This window comes from Aphelocoma coerulescens, chromosome 5, assembly GCF_041296385.1.
Source record: "Aphelocoma coerulescens isolate FSJ_1873_10779 chromosome 5, UR_Acoe_1.0, whole genome shotgun sequence".
Lineage (NCBI taxonomy): Eukaryota > Metazoa > Chordata > Aves > Passeriformes > Corvidae > Aphelocoma > Aphelocoma coerulescens.
This window is the reverse complement of record NC_091019.1, coordinates 59,212,958-59,234,463: the sequence shown is the minus strand read 5'-3', so window position 1 is coordinate 59,234,463 and position 21,506 is coordinate 59,212,958. Positions and strand designations below refer to the sequence as shown.

General features: G+C 46.2%; 1 protein-coding gene across 8 annotated transcripts in view; it reads right to left on the bottom strand.

Annotated features, from left to right (window-relative positions):
- INF2 (inverted formin 2) overlaps window positions 1-21,506 on the bottom strand; it is a 42,128-nt gene that overhangs the window by 5,590 nt on the left and 15,032 nt on the right. For 5 of the 8 annotated variants that reach the window (XM_069018416.1, XM_069018417.1, XM_069018418.1 and 2 more), the window contains 21 exons: window positions 17,778-18,186; window positions 16,329-16,444; window positions 15,625-15,784; window positions 14,791-14,824; window positions 13,623-13,764; window positions 13,379-13,520; window positions 12,045-12,875; window positions 10,747-10,892; window positions 10,599-10,660; window positions 9,900-10,002; window positions 9,731-9,816; window positions 9,079-9,179; window positions 7,676-7,746; window positions 7,455-7,562; window positions 6,488-6,558; window positions 5,742-5,862; window positions 5,032-5,196; window positions 4,240-4,342; window positions 3,259-3,417; window positions 1,541-2,254; window positions 29-88 (listed from right to left, as the gene is read on the bottom strand). In XM_069018416.1, the coding sequence (XP_068874517.1) occupies window positions 30-88; window positions 1,541-2,254; window positions 3,259-3,417; window positions 4,240-4,342; window positions 5,032-5,196; window positions 5,742-5,862; window positions 6,488-6,558; window positions 7,455-7,562; window positions 7,676-7,746; window positions 9,079-9,179; window positions 9,731-9,816; window positions 9,900-10,002; window positions 10,599-10,660; window positions 10,747-10,892; window positions 12,045-12,875; window positions 13,379-13,520; window positions 13,623-13,764; window positions 14,791-14,824; window positions 15,625-15,784; window positions 16,329-16,444; window positions 17,778-18,171 (3,888 nt within the window). In that variant the 5' untranslated portion in view covers window positions 18,172-18,186 and the 3' untranslated portion in view covers window position 29. Of the gene's footprint in view, window positions 1-28; window positions 89-1,540; window positions 2,255-3,258; window positions 3,418-4,239; window positions 4,343-5,031; window positions 5,197-5,741; window positions 5,863-6,487; window positions 6,559-7,454; window positions 7,563-7,675; window positions 7,747-9,078; window positions 9,180-9,730; window positions 9,817-9,899; window positions 10,003-10,598; window positions 10,661-10,746; window positions 10,893-12,044; window positions 12,876-13,378; window positions 13,521-13,622; window positions 13,765-14,786; window positions 14,825-15,624; window positions 15,785-16,328; window positions 16,445-17,777; window positions 18,187-21,506 lie in introns of those variants that run through there. The other 3 variants (XM_069018415.1, XM_069018419.1, XM_069018420.1) reach the window with 3 other exon arrangements.

Sequence of the window (21,506 nt, the reverse complement as noted above, 5' to 3'; positions counted from 1 at the left end):
AAAATAATACCTTTGTGAGTTTACATACCTCATTGTGCCACACAATCTTTTTTTGTTTTATTATCTCCAGTATCAGTCTCAACCTCTGCTTTTGAACAAAAGAGAGACACTAAATATATCTGATCATGGCAAGGCAAAGGTAACAAGAGGGAACTTTTTATGATGAAAATACTGTCTAGCAGCAGAGAGGTTCCTAAGAACATAAAATCATTGAATGGTTTGGGTTGGAAGGGACCTTAAAGATCATCCACTTTCAACGCCCTCGATGCCATCCCTGGATTCCCAGGGAACCTTGTGGGTTTTGCATGGTGGGGTCAGTTCTTAAGCCAGAAGTACTAATTTCAGGTCTCAGGAAAGCATTTCCAGGGCTGAGAGAATTGGATGCTCCCATGGCTCCAGCTTCTGTTCCTCCTGAGAAGCAAGTTTGGGAACCACTGTTCTAGGAAATCACTTCTGGTTTGTGGCTTGTTTTTAACTAGGGGAAAGTGGCATGTTTAGAAATTTAAATAACTACAACCCTGGGGCATGCTGCATTAAAAGGATAAGTCCCTCTGTGGCATCTGCTCAACCTATGCTGTCTTTCTCAGCAATGGGTATTCAAACCCTCCTTTCCTTTCTCCTCCACCTTCCTTGAAAGGAAAAAACATTAACTATTGATAAAAAGAGACTTTTCCTTTTTCCTGCCCATTTGTTTAACCCCAGGATCTTGCAGGAAACAGGCTTTGCAAAGTATATTGTATTGTTCTAAAGGTTGACAGAACAATCTGTCTTCCCTACAAGGCATCTCCAGCTTGGGATTAAGGTACCCACCCAAGGGTGGTAGGATCTAAAGGACTTGGACACTTTTCCCAGGTTTGGGACTGGCTGAGGGGGCTGTGGAAGAGGGGCCTGGGTGGCTCCAGCAGCTGAGCTCCCTCCCATCCCCAGGAGAGCTAGCAAGATGTTGTTTTTTAATGACTGACCTTTCCCCCCTCCCTCTGCAGCGATGGTTGGAGATTCAGATGTTTAAAAGCCACCTAAGGTACCCTTGGGGCAGGTTGTCAGGCAAAGTGCTGTTGCAATGAGGGGAAAAACCATACAATCCCAAGGCAGCATTGATGTTGCTGCTTTTATGTGTTTATAAGTAGTTCAGAGGGGGTGATCGCTGATTAAGTACCCAGTATTAACTGCTCTTAATCACTGCTCTGGAGCCTAATGGAGCTCTTGTTTGCACATAACCGTGCCTTGTAGCTGTCTTTAGCATACTTGACAGATGTGCTTACTGCCATCTTTACTGCATATGTGTAATGGGCTTTTTAATTATTGATTCATCATTACTCTTCTATAAACTACTTATACATGTCACCAGAACGAGCTATGCTTGTGTTTTTCTTTTTAAAGCTCTTTCAGGTTTAAAAAATATAATAGCTCCATGAAACAGAGTGACTCTAGGGGCAGGAGGCATTGGGCCTTGAAGTGGAAAGGAACAGGTGTATACAAATATATCAGGAACCTCCCACATTTAAGTCAGTCCCCAAGGGCTGTTTATAACATAGGCTACCTGAGTAGCTTTTGCTGTGCCTCTTCTTCTTCTTCCGTTTCCCTGACAGCCTCTGCTTTTCCCTGTCGGTGTGAGTTTGATCTGGAGGAAGTGTTGCTGAACAAGAGGAGTCAGTGGCTGGCTCCTCTGAGAAGGACTTGTCTTGAGAGGTGTCCAGCAGCGAGTCTGTACCAGGGTCTTCATTTTCCTTTGTCACCTCTTTTGACTCTGCCTGCTGAGCCTCATTGCAGGGAGCAGACTGAGCATTCTCTGAGCCATCAGTTGGGCATTCCTTGTCCTGGCCTCCTGACATGGACCCATTAGTCCAGCTGAGTTGGTCTCTCAGAGCAGAGGGTGAACTGCTGCTCACAAAGCTTATCCTTGTGCCTATGTCAGCCACAGAGAAGGCAATGGAGCCACTCTTTGTGCTGGGCTGGAGGCTTTCCATGTTGTTTGCCTGTTCCATCCCGGGGCCCAGCATGCTCTGACTAGCTCCATCAGCTTCCACCAGGCTCACTGAGGGGCTTTTGGTCTGGGACTCCAGTGGCAAACTTCCTCCAGCATTGTTTTTGGGTAACACCTGGCCTGAAGCTGGAGCATTTGTAACACCTCCACCTGTCTCCATCGGGGCAGTGGTTGAGGGAGGAGTGCTTTCTGAGGGATGAATATCCTTGTTTTGCTTGGTCTTGTCATCGATCTGCTTCCCTGCTGCTTGTGGATCCTTAACGCTCTTTCCTTTAAACAGAAAACACACCATCAGTCACGGCTGCAGTTTCACCAGGGATCAACCAAGATGCACCTGCCCTGCAAAGGTTATAGATTAGCAGCTGCGTGTGGAGGGAGCACTGACCCTAAAACAGCTATACAGAGGCAGCACCAGTTTATCCTCCCTGTACCTCCCCTCCTTATACCCATGTAGTCACCCCAGCCAGACTCCTGGGCTCCAGCTCAGCAAAGCCCCTGCTTTGTTTTCAGCAGGTGTTAATGTGTCTTTCCTGCAAACTGGCTGATTTCCATGGAAGCTCCTGGACTTCCAAGGAAGCCTGAAAGTCTATGTCAGGAAGAGAGAACCTGCCTGCGAGGTCCTGGACCAGGCTGGACTGCTGGCTTGGCTGTGTGAGGATTTCAAGGATGCCCATTAGCCAGCCTTAACCCGCCCTTGCAGGGCAGGTACAGGAGAGCCATGGATAGACCAGTGTCCTTGGACTTACCTAACATTCACTGACGCTGAGGTCAAGAGACCAAAGAAGAGCTAAACCCATGGGCTCTCTCCTCACAAGCACTTAAAGAACTTGGGTACTTCTGCACACGGGGTTTCTTGTATTTTTTAAAGGGTTTCTTCAGACTCCCAAGTACAGACTAAGATGGGATGCAGCAGTCTCCAAGGCAGAAACATGCTGTGCTACTGAGACTTGGGAGCATGGAGGGGACTTGTGTGGGGATGACAGCAGTGCCCTATCAGCATGGTGCCATGGCTGACATGTGGATTAAGCACCTCAGAGGGTTTATGAGCACAGATGCAAGGCCATGCTGCTCCAGATTTCTGCTAATTTTGTGACAGACTTGGCTAGCAACAGCTCAAGGCTCTCTGCTCCTCTTCTTGGCACTGGCTGCAAAGCCTTCTAAAATGAAATGCCCCAAATGCAAACATGAAGGCTTCTTGCTGGTGCGTGCTTGGCTCAGGCTCAGAGGCAGATGGGAATGAATAGCTGCAGGTACAGTCAGGTCTGTGTCCTTACCACACTGGCTCTCCTCCGGGCTCTCTGCAGACAAGGTTTTAGCACCTGCATCTGATTCGTGTCTGTTCTTTGTCTTTCTCAGCGTGAACCCTTTCCTTATGTCGGCGAGCAGGGCATCGATGACACACACCTCCTCCTGCTTCATCAACCCCTTCTTGACTGGAGGGGGAGAGAGAGATGGGTGTTAAATCTGCCCATGAGATGGGGCAGGAGGAGACTGCAGTGACACCACTGCTGCAGGTGGCTACTGCTGTCCCAGTACAAGCAACCACTGGGCAAGAGTAAGGCACCTACACCAGGCCTGGGAGCAGCCCGTACTCCATCATCCCACAGCAGTGTATCCTGGCTGAAGACAAGGGATCTGCTCCCAAGTCTTGGTGCTACAGCCTGGCACCAGTGGCACCAGCTCTGCCTGGACATGTCCCTGGTTGTACCATGACCTTGGAACACTCCCTCTTTGCTATCAATGTTGGTGGGAACCTTTTCTTTTTTTGAGGGAAAACAATTTTGATTTTTGTTTCCTCTCAGCTTCTTCCAATTATATTTGTCAGTGTTTCATTTTCATCCAGAAAAAGGCACATTTAAGTAATATGCAAAATTTTTGGGACAACTCTGGTAAAGAGAAACTATTCACATGTATATAGGGACCTTGGATGTGGGATAAGTCAAATTTTTGTTTTTAGATTTGGGATTCAAAAGTTATGTTTAGAAACTGAAAAAGTTAACAGAAATATTTAATTTGTGGTGGGTTTTTTTTTCTTCTTTGCTGTTCAGTCAGCAAACCTAAAATTAACTTCTCTGCCCAGCTGCAACTGTGGAAAGTCAATTCTTAGCTATGGCTGTAAGACACCTAAAAGCCTTTAGTCAGCCAGCACTCGGAAACCTACAAAATAAATTACCATTACTGGTCCATTAAAGTAGGACCAGCAAAGAGCTCCTATGGCTCCATCTCTATTTTTTGAAGCCATTTCAGATACTCACTGACTTTTCCATTTTCTCCCTTCTGTCTCTTCCCCTCTTCCTCTTCTAGCTGTTTTTTCCTCTTCTCTGCTTTGGCTGCTTGTTCCTTTCTGTCCTTGTTTTCCTGCAGTGAGGTAACAGGGGCATGAGAAGGTTGAGTAAATGTCTGCTACACAAGCTGATGAAGAGAAAGGAGATCTATAGAGGAAGGAGGAGAAATTCTGGCCTCATCCTGTGCAATAAATAAAATGGGCTTTGGGAAGAAGAGCTGTCTTACCAAGATGGTGAGAGGGGACCACTGACTTGGCCAGGGCTTTGCCACATTCCATTTGGAGGTGGCAGTGGTGATATGCCTCATACAGCTACCTGCAGTGTGCTCACCAGCCTGACCTCTAGCTGAGGTGAAAGTGGGAGATACTGAAGCCACAGTTTTCTCCAAACAGGTGGCTTTTTTACTACATATCCCCTTTCTGAGTCTGTTTGCTCAGGTTGGAGCAAAGCGTTTTGTAAGCCCCTTCTGCTAAAACTTGCACACTTGGCTCAAAAGCGCCTTTGTAACTCTGCAGCTAAAGTTGCACCAAAATCACAAATCACCAGTGACTGGGCCAGGCCCAGCAGCACCAGAACTGCATGAGGATGCAGTGGAGGAGGGATCAGACAACGCTTCACTGGCGACCTCACGCCAAGTGCCAAAAGGAGGAGGCTGTAACCAGGTTCCCCCCCTGGATCAGGGTGCCCATCCCACCCCGTCCATCGGAGTGAAGGCAGGTACCAGCACTAGGGATGCTCAGCATCCTGTGCGCAGATGCCAACCTTCAGGGCTCGGATGAAGAGATCTCTGAAGGTCTTCATGATGCTAAATATGTCCTCTAAGGACAACTTGCTTGGGTCTTCACAGAGGTAATTGGCAAGTTCTTCTCTCTTCTTTTCAATGGTGTCAAATTCTTCTTCCAGCTTTCTGGAGGCATCGATGCTGTCCTGAAACGCATTAAATGCACACAGTAAAACACCATCCAGAGGACAACGAGTGAAGTGTGCTCACAGAGAAAGGATGTAAGAGCTGGGCGCAGGACACTGGCTCCCGGCTTTTAACTGCAACAGAGCTTTTGGGAAGCAGGTGGGAAGAAATGAAGATTTGCAGATGATCTTTACTCTTGGCACAGGGGTGGCTTGAGCAACACATGGAAAGCTCCATGCAAAGCTTAATCCCAAGCAAAGGGCTTCCTCTGGTGATCCACACAGAAGGTGAACATCTTCACTTAAAGTGAGGAGTCACACAAAAGCATGGACAGAGAAGTTGGGGCACAAAACCTAAGAAATGGCCTCACCAAAGGTATCTAGGTTTGGGGTGCAGCTGGCAAATGCACATTTAGGTTGTGTGGCATTGCAGCCTATTTCCAAATCTGAGAGCATGTCTTGTGGCAATATTTTCTCCCCTCTAATGAGGCTCCTCAGCTGCAGATGTACCATGCACCACCTCTCTGTGTGTAATGGGGGACATATAAGGCACCTTCATTACTGACCTGGATGGGTTTCTCATACTGTTGCTTCACATCCTCATTTGATGATAAGACTTTCCGCTGAAGCTCCAGCAACTTCTTTAAATTGGTACCAGACTCCGTGCGTATAATATCAAGATTAATTCTGAAATCACACAGAACCCTGACATTAGCTGACACTCCAGCATCTTGAACTGACCAAGGAGTGGACAAGTCTGAGCTGGTGGTTCGGTCATCCCTCTGCTTCCCACCACTTCACTGAACTGAACCCTGTGCTCTGAACTCTCTACACAGTCCAAGCTCATGGAAAACAGCTTCCCTCCACAGTACTTATGGAAAGGCTGCCAGGCCTACTTACAGCTTTGTGTATTGGGTAAATGAATGCCAAAACAAAAGGCTGTTCTCCACCCACTGTGCTCAGCATTAGCTCACTTTCCCTGCATGGAGGTACTTCAGAAATGCTTCTGGGTAGCTGGCCTTCACCAGCTCCTGCCACCACAAAGGCAGTGAAGATTTCAGAAGGGTCTGGGAGGCAATTTTAACTGACTGCTCTGCAAATTTCAGCCCTAAGTGTTGCCAGCTGTAGTAGAATTATTATATATTAAAGCACTTTCAACATTCATCAACCAAATCTTTCCGTTAAAACTATGTAAGATGCCATCTTCTTAATCTGCTATCCCAGCTGTGTGTGTCCTAATTTCTGGTACATTGTTGATGTGCATGGCATTTATTTTTGTTTTTAATTTAAAGGAGGTGACACATGATTTTACCCTGCTGCTTTTGAAACGTATTCAAGATCCTTTGGCAGTTCCAGTAGGTCCTTGTGGCTGTTTTCTACTTCCTGAAGAGGAAGAGAGAAAGAAGTATTATTTGGTGTGTGGCAGGAGCTAAGGGGAAGTTGGGGGAAAGACATATGGACAGAAGCATCCAGGAAGGATGACTGTGCTGTGTTCCGCTACTGCCCCCCTGTCTGTAGTTTGCACATTCAGAGAGGAAAGGCGTTTCCCCTGGCTATAAAAACACAGAAGAGTGCTGAACTCTGAGAAACAATCATAGTTCAAAGCGAAGCTGAGCTCTTCTTGAGCATGCAGGGAGGCAGGACTGTGGTTTGATGCAATCTGACACTTCCTACAGTCCCAGAAGGGTAAAAAAGCCTTGAATCTTATTTGCATTCTTTACTTTCACAGCTGTACTTGCTGAAGGTACTGTCAGCTAAAGCGGGGCTTGAACATGCATAACTGAAACTGAGGGACATTGATAAATGAAGGTGGCAGAGCTGAGTATGGAGAAAAAAGATAAAAACAGCATTGCAGGGAATAGGAAAGCCATAGGGGCTTGGAGAGAAGCATGAAAAGCCTGAGCATAGTCTGGAGGAAAAGGGAGAGTCCATGGAAAAGCAGAAAGCCTGAATGGGTACAGATGAGCCAGGACAGCTTTGTGCTCTGTGGTTTGCAGCTGCTGATGTGCAGATTGCACAAATATGAAAGGAAGTTGGAGACATTGTGGGAAAAGATGCTGGAGGGAAGCAGAGCAAGTTTTAAAATAAGGAGTAGTGCCCACAAGCAGCCTCCACCAGTCACCAAAGTGATTCAAATGCTCCTGACTTGTGACACTCTGGGGCTTGCCAGGGAGGATATGAGTATGGGCATGTGGCATTAACCAGCAGTGGAGCAGGAGAAATGTTTCATCTGTGATAAAACCCTCCCTCTTCCCTACTGTAGGACTTGGCAGTGGTACCTCTAGAATATGGTGGAGCAGTGTAATGCGGGTTTGGTTTGCTTTGGTTTCTGTTAGTTTAAGTAGAGTGCTGATTTTAAACCCATCGGCATCGCCTGTGTGACTTCCCTACAAGAGAGAAAGAAAGCAGATATAACTCCTGTGTCCATCCAAATTACAACCCAAAAGGAGATCATTCACAGACTGTAATGGGGGGAGGAGAAGACAAAAAAAGTCCTTACGTAGTTCAGGAAGTTTCCAACTTTGAGAATCAGTTGACAAAAGACTGGCAGGCGATGACTGGTCAGAAGGTCTGAAAAACATAAGGGACTTTTATGCAAAAGCCTCTGTTACATCCGAACATTTCCTAAACTGCATTGCAATTGGGATTCTGAATTCCACTAAATCACATTTTGGTATTTTGGCTTTGCAGCCCAATGCCCAACCTGCAGAGAAACTGATTCCATATAGATTCAGTTCCACAGGTTGTAAAAGTTTTTGTTGACTTATGTTTCTTTCTTTACATCTGGTCTCTCATTTCCTAATGGCAAATAACCTGTAGTTAGACCCTCCTCACTAACAGCAATCAAGGCGCTGCCTTCCTTGGAAGTGCCCTGGTGTGGGCAAGGGTAACTGGGCTGCAAATTTCATCTTGCCAACTCCATTTAGCTATGCAGTGAAGCCAGTTCTGACTGCCCTATGATCACCTGCCAGCTGCTAAAACCAGACACGCACACCCTATTCCTGGTCTCGCATGGCAGAGGTGATTATTGACCCAGCATGAAGAGTACAGTCCCTGTCCTTGCTCTTATGACAGGGTGCTGCAGTGCTGTGCTTCCTGAAGCACTCAGCCTTGAGGCAGGAACAGCTCCAAAAGAACAACTGGGCTGCTGGGAAGTCACTTTGGGGGAAGCTTCAATTTATCCCAGCAGACAGCTGTAATGCCAGCTGGTGAAACCCCCAGCAGGAGTTGGGGGAACTGGCTCTGTAGGACAGGTGACACCTGACAGTGCCAAGAAGAGCATACTGCTCTCAGAGGAGTGGGACCAGAGGTTTCTGCCACAGGAAGCCAAAATCTATTGCATAAACTTTCTGTGTACTCACCAAAATGGAGCATCAGCAATTTATAACCCAAAATAACAACCTTTTTCTTCTGGTTCCATTTCTAGGCAGGGAAATATTAAAGCACTGCTACTTTCGGGGAAAGTTTGGGATAGGCTTTTCTGGCAGCAGAGATAATTGCTGTATAAAGTTCTTAATGTGGCAAATAATGCTGGATGGATGAAAGCTGCAGCGGGGCCAGCTCTGCTGTCTAAATTCAGCTCCTTTGAAAGGACTGATGAGCTTCCAGCACTTCACCATTCAAAGTGTTTCAGAGGAATACATCTGCTACAGAAAAAGAGGGATGAAGGTGACAAAAAATGATCTTTGGTCCTGTTAAGGGCTTTGACGATCAGTGGAGATACCTAAAGCTGCAGCAAACCAATGAATGAAGCACAGGGGAGTTCTCTGGGGGTTGGGTAGTAATACTGCAGAGCTCCAAGGGAGTTTTGGATGTAACACTGCAGACCTCCAGGGGAGTTTTGTGGGGTTAAAAGCTTCCTGTCTTAAATCAGATCCAGAAATAAGCTCAGGTCATCTATACCTTCGCAGGCTCTCTGGATGGCTTCAGCTTTGGGCTGAATCATGTCCAGCACGACGGTGGTCTCCTCACAGATGAGCATACACTCAATGCGCAGCTGGTAGCTAAGGGTGGAGATGGATTCACAGCATAAAGGCACTGGGATTTTGGCCAGCACAGCATTCTTCTTCCCACACCACCAGCAAGTACATGCCACCCCACAACACTGCTGTCAAACACATCCACACCAAACCACTGCTGTGGCTTGTGGAGGGAGGTGCTTGCTGCTTGCCCTGAGGACCAGCAGGGATGTAGATTCTGCTGATTCTGCTGATGCACTGTGATCAGCAAAGAGAAGAGTTTCCCCTTCCTGGCACCACATCTGGCACTGCATTTCACTAAGTTATGGAGCCTCCTTGGGTGGATCTGTGTCTGTGTCAGGATCTGACCCTGTGTCTGGGTCAGCTTCTGCTGGTTCAGAGGGAGAGAAGGTGCTGGATCAAGAAGAGCTCTCCATCTAAGGATAACAGGGAAAGGGATAGCTCCAAGGTGGAAGGGGAATCCACCAGTTATATCCATCAGTGTTGGTCTGTGAGGCTCCTATACAGAAACTTAAAACTTCCCAGAGGTAAATCAAGGAACAGATTGGGCTGAAGTTCATGACCAACAACCTTACCTGGGAATCTGAAGGAGGAGAAGATAAAACTGATCTGCATTTGCCAGCTTTGATTTTTCTTCTTTGAAGGTCTTCAGGTTTTCTATCTAATGAGAAATAAAGAATCAAGACTGCAGGACTGCTCTATGTGTTCAGCTCTGTGAACCAAGGGTACTGTTTTCCTCCTGACCTCATGCTTTTCAGGCAGCAGCTTCAGCAACTGCTTCAGAACCTCAACATCAAACTTGGTCCGGTCCCCATTCTGGATCATGGCAGTCACCTCTTCATTGGAGCTGTAGGGAGGAGGAGCAGAGCCAGCCATCAACCAAAGACCACTTTTCAACTATCACACACTACCAAGACATTTATCTGTGCAAGCACTTTGTGCTTTCTCTAGTAAAGAGTCACAACAATCCAGAATGAAAGATATCTCCCCACAATTAACTTAGACTCAGGACCTGGACCCCTGCTATGACCTGGTCATCTCAAGGACAGAGATGAATCCTGCAACTGAGATCCTGTCTCTGAGCATTTTTTTATCTTAAAAGAAACCTGAACTCTTTATTTGTTCATTGGCCCTGTTTTGAGGAGGGATTTGACCTCCAGGAGTGTCTCACTGCCTAAGTCACCCTAAGAGTCTATGCCACAACTTTATCCATAACATGGAGATGTAAGACCTTTGACAATATATGGGGAAGCTGTATGTAAAAACATAATTAAATCTCTAAACTGAATATTTTAAAGACAGTGTAGGACAAAATAAGGAATGTTCAAATGACTTAGTAGCATGGACCACCAAAGCACATTGGCTAGAACAGATTTCGTGAGGACCTTCCAGATACTGCAAAACCTGCTCAAAGTTTTGTCACAAAAACTGGCCATATCTTACCATTTAAATTGCTTCAAAAATATGTTCAAATTGAGACTTTTCTTGGAGTCCAAAAATGTGATCTTCATTAAAGAAAAAAAAGATATCTCATATTAGATGAGCTGTCTGCAGGGATCTTTACTCGAAAGAACGAGGGGGGCCTCCTCACCTCCTTCGGCTCTGCCTTCACTGGTGCTGCTGTCTTCTCCTTGGGGGTTGGCTGTGGGAAGCAGAACAGCTGCTCGATGCTGCTGTAGTTGGGCTCGATCGTTTCCTCGCTGCTGCTGCTCACAGAAGCCCACATGGAGTGGCTCTCTGAAAGAAAGACAAAGTGTTCAGACTGGCTGCAGGGAGAGCTGAAAGCTCCTGGCTCCTGGGGCAAGGTGAGCTGCTAGCAGGGACACTCTTCAGAAGATGAATGAAATGAGGAGAGACATACTAGTCCTAGATAAATGGGCATTACTGAGGAGGGGCAAGTCCCACAGGTGGGATCCAAAGGGCCTGAAGGGCAATTAAACTCAGTAAGGGGAGGCACCAGTGGGCACACAGCCCCATCCCTCCCTGTAAAACTGCATTTTCTTCCATCGTGGGCAAACTGGCTCAGCATGACAACGACCTCAGACATTTCATTTCTAGTCCCTTGGTTGATATTATTTTTGCTTCCTTGCATCCTAACAGAGGGACTGGGCACAACTTGGACTGGGCACATTTTCTGACTGTGTCCTTCTCCATTTTTCATTTTATACTCAAGCCTCCTTGTATAATGCTGGCTAGAGGACTGCTTGAATTAATTTCTACTCCATTTCTTAAAAATGTATTTTTTTAAAAAATAATTACCCTAAGATGCCTGTAGAAGTCTCTACTGAAATAATCCCAACATTTTACTGCTCTTGTGATTGAAGACATGCCTTATTTAGATTTTACCTTTGCCTACTTCCATGCAGTGGATGCCTTGCTTGTCTAGGACAAAGCTGACACTGCTTGTCCTGGCCTCTTCTCACATTTCATGCTCCACTTTGAATCCACTAGTAGAAGGAAATGTAACCCAAAAATCAAGAGACATGTGATGTGATCCTCACATGCACTCTTACTCATGACCTTAATATACCCAGATACAAGCATAGATGAGCTGGGTAATAAAAGTTTGGGGAACCCAGATCAGAGTCTGATCTAAGGCATGTCATAGTGAATTGGGAAAATATTCCCGTCCCTTTCTCTTCTTTTAATTTCCAAGTATTTTATTTATAAAAAAGCTATTCCAAAGTACTAATTCAGTTGGAATAGTTACTATTCCATTAGTAGTTTCATGTTACTTTTATTTATTTCAGGTCTGTAGGTCAAAAGTAAAGGAAATCAAGGAAGTTCTGTATCTAAACAGAGTCAACCACATCTGACAAATTTTAAGGTAGTATTTCTTTCCCTGGGTCACCCCTAAAGCAGCAGTGACTTTATGCCAGAAGCACCCACCTCTCACCACATTGGAGGGCAGCTTCTGCCAGTTCAGCTTCTTCATTCTCAGCGTTGGTGTCTTCACTGTCTTGGGGGGAGGCCTGCCCAAGCCAAGGGGGCAGCTGTACTGGGAGGCCACCACGGCTTCTATATGATCTCCTGTCATGCCAGGAAGGAAGGGTGGAGGGGGAGGGATGCCACCCATGCCAGGCAATGGGGGTGGAGGGGGAGGAATGCCACCCATGCCAGGCAACGGAGGTGGAGGGGGTGGGATACCAACCATGCCAGGCAGTGGGGGCGGAGGAGGAGGGATACCACCCATGCCAGGCAATGGAGGTGGAGGGGGAGGAACACTCACCATGCCAGGCAGGGGGGGTGGAGGGGGAGGGATGCCCCCCATGCCAGGCAATGGTGGAGGAGGAGGGGGAACACCCCCCATGCCAGGCAATGGGGGTGGGGGTGGAGGGATGCCAGGGAGTGGAGGGGCTGGAGGTGTATTTGTCATGGGGGATGTGGGGTTCAAGGCTGCTGTGCCAGAGGGCAGAGGTGGTGGGGCTGGAGGTGCCGGGTTGGGAGCAGTGTTGGATGGAGGGTTAGATTTCTCTGGCAGAGCACAGCAGGCTGTGAACTGGCAGGATGAGATCTTTTCACTGGCCAGTGGTCCTGAGGGTGTTGCTGGTGCCTTGGTGGGGTTTGATGACCCCACTGGACACCGAGCTGCATGTGCACATGGCTCTCGTTCACCCTGGACGCCTCCGGACAGGCGGCTTTCAGCTCGCTTCTGCTTGTTTGGATGTTTTTTGATAGACAGCAGCCTCTCGATGACTTCTTCAACTGTGTTCCCTTGGACTAGAGAAACAAGTCAGGGTCAGGGAAGGGAATGGGGCCCACAGCATGGTTCATTCTATTCAACCCTTACCAAGCAGCAGATCTGGAGCCATGGAGAGCCCATTTCCTGGTGTCACTTTACACAGCTACACTTTTGGCTTCCAGGCAATTTCCTTCCCATGTGCCCAGCCTACAAACACTGTTTTGAGCACGCCTGCCAGCAAGACAGGCCAGCACCAGCAGCAGGATGCCAGCAAGGACAGATTCCCTCTGACTCCCATGACCCAAAGCTCAGGGATTAACCATTCAAACAAGACTCTGAATCCCAAACCCACTGCTAAACGTGGCCACCCACATGGATGAAGCTTCACATCAAGACTTGACCTTATGCAGGTGTAGCTTTGTCCCAGCTTCTGTTCAGCTCTTACCAAGTCCCACAGACTATTTCCTGCACATTGGGGAAAGACTTTTATGGGACAAGGGGAAACAAGAGGAGTGTGCAAGGCTGGATATGTCATTCTTACTGTCATTGGCGAGCAAAAGGGCTCTGTTCACTACAGCATCCAAAGACTCCCACAGCAGGAGGCTGGAGTGATGAGATGGCTCCAAGTGCAGCAGGCTCTGAAGGATGGACAGCAGCTGGACAGAGACTGGAGAGCGGCTCACCTGGAAGACAGAGCAGCTTCTGTCACGGGAAGGCTGGTTCCAAGCAAAGTGGGTTAACTTTGCCATTGTGTGATCTTGCACCCCATGTGAGGGGCTACTTACTTTATTGAAGAGAGATGAAAAGACCTCATGATGATCATTCATGTTTATCCCATCACATATCCTTAATAATTCCTCATCATCCTCTATTTTGAACTCCTCAAATGTGTCACACTGGATAAGCAGATCCTCCTCCTCGATGTCTCTGCAATATTACAGCATTCATTTTCATTGGAGAGCCCTTCACTAATTTTCAGATGATTGTTTTTGTTAAATGGCATTTATCTCTTTGCCTCTCAGACTCAGCCAGTTGGTGTTGAAAGCACCCAACTCTGCCTTATTTATAAAGGATGAGATGCCATCAGTGCATCCTTTCTTGAACTGAACATACCTCTTCCTACAGTCACCACATACAAATGAATGGGACTTCTCATGGCATAACCTGGCCCAGTATAGGCTTGCTATGGAATTCTCCTTGGAGCTGTAACAACAAAGTGGCATTCTGACCTTTTTGAAATCAGGCCACCACCTTTATTTTTTTAAAGTCAAGACTAACTGAAAATATTTCGGTGATGTTTCTGTCTGAAAAGCTTCCTTCTCTGTTACTCAAAACTGGATTAAAAAAACCACTGACACTCTAAAGGTGACTTTTTCAGCACTCTCAAGAGCACTCAGTTAGAATTTTACCCTTGGTGCTCTATTGAAAGATCTTCTCTTCCCTAATTTTTATGGTGTTGGATGGAGCAATTCCAGTTACATGGGTAACTGCAACTCACATAAACTGCATTCTAGAACTTATCACAGATGTTTCTGATAGAACACAATTTTAAAATTACATTCAGATATGCATTAGTAAATTGTTTTAGCTGGATGCTTCTGGGACCAACAGCAGCAATGGTTTTGAACACAGTGAGCTGCTCAGTGAGCCCACAGCATTGCTTCAGAATTCAGTCTGAAACAGCCTCAATGAGGACACTGCTACTCCATCTGTGCCCAGAGCCTCTGTGCATGCCATCTGTGCCAACAGCTGTCCCTGTGACACTGTGGTTGGCAAGAGCATCTTAACACTGGCCAAATGCCTCCAGTTCCCATGGAATGGGTGCACACAAGCGTGGTCCACTCCACCCAGGCACACTGCACTTCACACAACAGGGGCTGGATAAGTATTGAGTTTCCACAGCTACTTCACTGTGAATCACATTTTAAAAAAAATGTAAGTAGAGATCCTTACCTTAGCTTGTCTAAAACATCCAACAGCTGAAGCCCTGGCAGGTAAAAAAAATAGATATAGTTACATTATGACCCACTTGGTACTGATTTGTTATGATCTTTATATAATGTTATGCTTATAAACACTTTCTGCAGAGAGAAAAAGTGAAAATATCTTCAGATGGATCTATCAAAGTAGGTAGAGTCAGTGGGTAATGATGAGACACCACAGTACACAGCTGCAGCACCTGTGTGAACCACTGCACAATCCCCCTAGAGTTACTGAGGGACACAGGCACTTTTAGGGCATGAGTGACCTCAGTCCAAATTAGACATCTAAAATCAGTCTGATACAGTCAAATGTTCCTTGATCTCCATGGAGAGAAATGGAGCCCAGGCTCACCAACTCAGATGCACCCGGTATGTGAGGTGAATCCAAACAATGGTGCCTAAGACCCTGGGATTTAAGCAATTGGAAAGAACTTCTGAATCATGGGACAGCCTCTGTGGCTCAACTGAGTAGACACAGAGTGAAGAAACTTCATCAATTCTTACAAGTAGTAGCAATATATGGAAATGTGGCCACATAAGATGGTTGGTTACAGAAATGTTCTGTAGAAGCTCAAATGATAAGGTGCTGCTGGGATTCCAGAAGAGATCAAAACTATGGGAAAGCAGCAAAGTTAAAAAAAATCTGTTGACAGAAAGGCTGTTGAGAATAAAGGTCAAAAGAAAGATGAGAATTAATATTTGCAGTTTTGCTCCCCAGCCTCTTCAGGCACCCTATGGATACATCTGAAAATAACCAGTTTGGTAACTGACTTTCTCCAGGGAAAGGTGCAACGAACATCCTTACCTATGAACTCGTTTCTGATTTGTGTCCTTGTTCTTAGCTCTTCTTTCCCCAGGATGATGGCATTGATAGCACTCAGCAGTGTCACCATGTATGGCACGTTGTCTGTGTTGGAGAGCTCGTTCATTATGATGCTGAATCGATACTGCTGGTTCTTCACACTCTGTTGGTAACACAAGTGATATTATAGCAAGAATAGTCTATACAGACATAAATGCTCATGGCCATGGTGCAGGCTCTTAGATGGAGTTATCATCTGAAGCACTCAGTTTATCCCACTGTGCACAGGACAGGAACAGACAGGTAAAAGCAGTACTTTTCCATTATGGAGCAGGGTCTGGTTGGCAGAGAAAGTCACTGAAAACACCTCTTGGATCCCTTCATGCTTTCTGATAACTGATGCATGTACCTGCTCTCATGGGCAGTGAAACCTGTGGATGTGGCACCGTTTATTCTGCTGATCTGGTGGTGTTTTGCTGCCAGAAAGCACCTTGTGGTTGGCAGTCATCTGTCCACACAAGTCACAGAACAGCACCATAGACTTCTGCTGACCACGAAAAATTTCCTACAGCTTTCACCTTATAAACCCCTGCTTCTCTTACAAAATGATGCAAAATAAACTTCATTCCCACCCTTTTCTCTGGTACATGGATCTGCCTGCATGGATCAAAGCTGAGCCATTCCTCCTGCTCTAGCCCAACACTTGCCTTGTAATGGTCCAAGGCATCCAGAGCCAAAGCGTGGCCATCTGATGAGTAAATGCACAGTGCAGCCAGGAGCTCAAATATTTGCTTTTTGACCATGACATTAGTTGTGTCAAGTGCTGTAGGAAAAACAGAACAAAACAAAGCAGAATTTATAATGACATTAATGTTCTGAATCTCAGTGTCTTCTGCTACATGGATTATGAGCAGTGATAGAAAAGAGACTGAAGGAGGGGACCCATTACAATGGAAGATGGGAAGAGAAATATCTTAATGTACAGATATCCCATCCCAATAGCATCATGTGATGGTAACTTCTAGTGGGAACAGTAAATGCTACAGGTATCCCACTGGCATTTTGGTGCAGCTTGTAGTTATTAATCTTTTCCATGTCCCAGTGACATGCTGCAACAGCAGCCAAGATTTTTTCAGCACTCACAAAATTTATTTCACATTTTCACATATGGGTATTTTCTAGAACAGCAGATGAACCATTTTCTTTGATTAATGATTCTTACTTTTAGTGCAGAAAAGCTCAATATGCATATGAGTTAGACCAACTGTTCCAACGGGTCCCCATGAATTCCCTTTTGGCACTACTCTGTGAGCCCTGGGAGCTGGGAGGGAGTGCATTAGACTCTCTTATTTTTTTCCTGTATTAGAGCACAAAGAAGCTCCAACACTAAAAAGTCCAGGATACCCCCGTTTTCACAGTACAAAAATGCCAGCTCCATATTTCACACAGGCTAAGAAAATGCAGGGTGAAGAGGAAGGAAGGGGACTTCAAAACTGAAGAGGGAAGTAAGCCAGCTTTCAGACTAAATGCATTTTAAAAAGCTCTTAATAAGGGTTTCTGGGCACAGCTGCGATCTCTGGAGCAGCACAGAAGTTATCCTTCCAGCACCAGCATCATGAAGTGCTGTACAATAAGTTCTAGGAGATGCCCTGATGAATTGTGAAGCTAACAACGAGCCAAGTGACTAACAGGAGAATGTAAGTGGTGTTACCTACCACCTTCCAGAAGGAGCAGAGTGAGCAGCACAGAGAGCAGGCTCTCTGGAGTCCAAACATGCCACTTTCCCTCCTCTTTACAGGCTACAAGACTCCAAGCCCTTTCAGTTCCTCTCCCTCTGCCCTTGGGGCTCTCAATGATTGAACAGCAAATGTCTGCTGACAACCGAAGGGTCAAAGATTTCCAATGCCAGTATACAGATAAGGCTGGGTTTATCCCCAGCTCCTCAGTAAACTATGACAACATTTGTGTGGAAATAGCATGGGGCAGCAAAGGCAATGTGATTTCACAGCCGTATTATTTTAAAGAAGCAAACAATCTCATTAATCAGTTGCGACCAACCATTTCCAACAGGCCTGGTGCAGGGCAGGAGGATAAAGAACAAGAAAGTGCCCCCCAATGCTGCATGTGATGGATGAAGCAGGAAGATGTCTTCTCACCTTGGAAGAGTTTTCTGACGTAGCCCTCGTTGCTCACAATGTACTCTATGCCTTTGTGGGAGTTCATGACCGCTCGCACACAGCTAATGCAGGTGAGCTGAAGCAAGGCATCAGAAATCCTGGCCACTCCTCGCCCAGACAGCCTGTCCAGGGCCTCCAGGAGGAGGTCCAGCCCAGACAGCTCCAGGAACTGGACCATCCAGGCATCATCGCTGTTCTCCAGCCTCTTCTTCAGCCCGGAGTAGTTCACCACTGAGGGCATTTGCAGGAGACGGATGCACAGCTCTGGCTCTGCATTTTCCAGGTTGGCCTCTGACTGGTCAGTTTCCTGGGGTCCGAGTTTCTCCTTTAGGGCAGCCCACTTCTTGTGGGCAGCTTCCTTTTTGACTGACATTGTGAATGGTTTGTTCTGCAGAAAAAGAAAAGACAAAGTGAGAAGTTTGTCTGGACTGACCAAAAGCTATTCCTGGAGTAGCCCTGTTTTTTCTCCAGTAATCAGGATGTAAAGCCCAACTACAGCAGGTCCCAGATCTCCAGCATGCAGGGCACACAGTGGAACCAGTCCTCTGTTGAAGAAACTCAATATATCCCCACCTTAACCACACACATTACATTCAGGCTCTGAAGACTCTGTGGAGAGACTTTTAGCACATCCAGGCCAGCAAATACAGCTTTAGAAGTAGCCAATTTACACTAGTCAATTGTCACTACCTATTTTCATGCAGTGAAAGGATAAGGTTGGAAGTGGCATTATTAGCTCTGAACACCTAATGCCCATTAAACCACTTCAAAATCTCACTGTGCTGGAGAGGCTGTGCAGTTTCTAAGCATTTGTAATGAGATGGAGGAATAATTTTGAGCATATCCTGCTCATAAGAGCATCTGATTGCCCTGTTCCTTTTTCGCTTTTGTTTCTTTTGACTGATGTTGAGGTTAATTTTATAGCACTCACTTAATCCCTTCTTGTCTGCTGTAATAGCAAATATGTTTGTACACATGGTTTTTATGCCTGATAACGTGAGAGCCTGACAGGCTGTGAGTGCAGGGACAGCAGCAGGAGGCTGGCTATGACAACAGCAGAGCACCTTTTTGGAGATGGGGAGCAATGGCCCATCTCCCTGGAGTACATGGCGTGTCCAGCCAGGCCATCAGCAGCAAGGAAGGCCAGGAACTGACTTAGAACAGAGAAACTGCAAAGCCAAGTGTAACTCTTGGGGCCAGATTTTATGGTTTTAGGCAGGATTATTATTTTTCAGACTCACAGGGATCAAGTTATATGATGCAGGTCCTTTTCAAAGCTGCATGCAATCGTTTTGGCCACCGAGATTAGCTCAGTTGGTCAGAGCATGGTGTTAATAATGCCAAGGCTGTGGATCTGATCCCCATATGGGCCATTCACTTAAGAGCTGGACTTGATGATCCTTGTGGGTCCCTTCCAACTCAGTATATTCTATGAATCTGTGATTCTGTTTTAAAGCTGAATTTCTCCCAGAGATGACAGTTTGCCCTACAAAAAGAGGATAAACCTGCTGGACCCAGATCCAGCCATTGATACCACCTCCTCTTCCTGCCACACCACCAGGACTTCTGTTCCCCTGGGCTGCTGAGCCTGCACAGGACTCAAAATAACCTGGGGACAGTTGGCCCCAAAACTCAGCACTTCAGGGATGGAAGGGATTATGGGAGAGTCTCATTTTCCCTTCCCAGCTCCACAGAAGGCTTTCTAGCCCAGCAGCAACTAGAGAAAAGGCTTGAAAAATCTAAACTAAGTAATCTCTTGAAGGTTTTTTTTTTCCAGAAAGCCAAGATAAAGGATGGACCATTTACACTGGTTGCAAAAAATCTCATTTTAAAGCCTGCTTTGTGATTTTTCCTGGGGACTGCGTTGTTGAGAAAGGTCCTGGCTCCTTCCCTGCAGCAGAGCCACACAGCTTCTGTTTTACCCAGCGACTCATTTTGGCAATCTCCCCTTGGCAAATAAACGGCCAAAAGCTTTGCTCACTGATTAATGATAGGCATGATATTATAGGCCTAAATATGCCTCTTGGAAAGATGCAAAGTGTGATGGGATTGGAAACTCGAACAATTTCCCTGAGAAAATGTGATGGCAGGACTCTGGCAGCTCACAGCACCAAAGTCTGCATTGAGAGGTCACAGGGGTGAAGGAATTAGCAGGATATGGTGACAGAAAATCCATTTAGAGAGCTCTGCAGACTTTTCTTTTGCTTCACTGGGAAAGAAGCTGGCCAAGCACCCAGTTGCTCCCTGTTCTGTTAGCTGAAAAAATGATGGTCACAATCCAAAACCACGAAGTGGTGAATATACCATCTGAGAACACACTGTACAGCTGAAAAGTGATAAAAAGGACCATAAAAAAACCAACGCAACCAATCCCCAAACAAACCTCCCTGCCAAAGCACAGGCTTGAGTTTCCAAGATTTGTCATCACTCCCTGCAGCCCAGAGCCCTTACTCACTCTTGGTAAAATTCTTGTTGGGATTAGTCAACCCCAGTCCCTCCCCTGTATTCAAGCCCAGGAATTTGGGTTAGGCTTGATGCAAAGGAGAACAGAAATCCTCCCTCACTGGAAGGAGAGAAGCAAAAGTGTCCTGCCCCAGGTTCACAGCCCTGGGGATGGGGCAGCGACCGACACGTCTCACCAGTCATGGTGACTGCAAATCTACAGTCCTGGGGCTGGAGAGGTGCACCTGCAGTCAAATTCTCCTCCATGCTGTGCATGGAACCCAGCCATCCCTTTCCAGTGCTGGGGTCAAGCTGGACTTTCAGTGTGGGGCAGTGCTGAGGACCATCTGACCTGTGTGTTGGTCACCCTGAGGGGCTGCAGAAGTGGCTGCCAACTGCAAGCTCTCTTTCTCTTGTGGGACTTCTTTTTATACACAGCAAATCACTTTTTTAATTTGAACATGACTAAACACTGCTTATCCAGACAGATAACAAAGCAGGCTGGATTTTTGCTCCCAGATGTATAAATGCCTCATTATATTGTATTTGTATTATATTGTATCAGCTACAGCAAGTCAGAGAAATTACAATAACAATATTGACCTCAGGCTTAGCTGATTCCTGAAAATTAAGCTCCACCAGTGCAACAGGAGACAGGAAATACCGAGAGAGCATCCTGTTTACCAGCAGATTTGTTCTGAATTATCCTTCCCTCCCACCTGCTCCACACAGATGTGAGGAGATGAGAAACAGAACCAGGCAGGTACCTCTCAAAACAGTTCTGGCCTGTGTTTTTATGCACTAAACTGAACAAATTGGATTGATTAAATATTCTTCCCCACAGAGAGTGCACTCTTTTTGTAGGAAAGGAAAAAGGTAGCTAATGTATACTTGTAAAAAGGGAATAAAACAAATAGGAGCTGTGCTATATAAATGGAAAGGAAATGAATATGGAGGAGATGGCAGTATGACTGCAGATGGTGTCATAAATCTGTTTACAAACACAGATATGAGTGACATATTGTGAATACAACATCTTTCCATATTTTCCATGCAGCGAAGTGTTGCAAAGATGTTCAGCTACATCCTTAAAGGGCTGCTGGTTTTGCCTTTTATCTCTGACCACAGGAGCTTGTTAGCAGGTAAATGATCTCAGCAGAGTGAGACAGATAAGGACTGAAATGGAACACATCTATCTGGCTGGCTCACAGAGGCTATTTAAACTACATTGGCTGAGGGAAGGAAAGTGCCCTGACAAAACCAGAC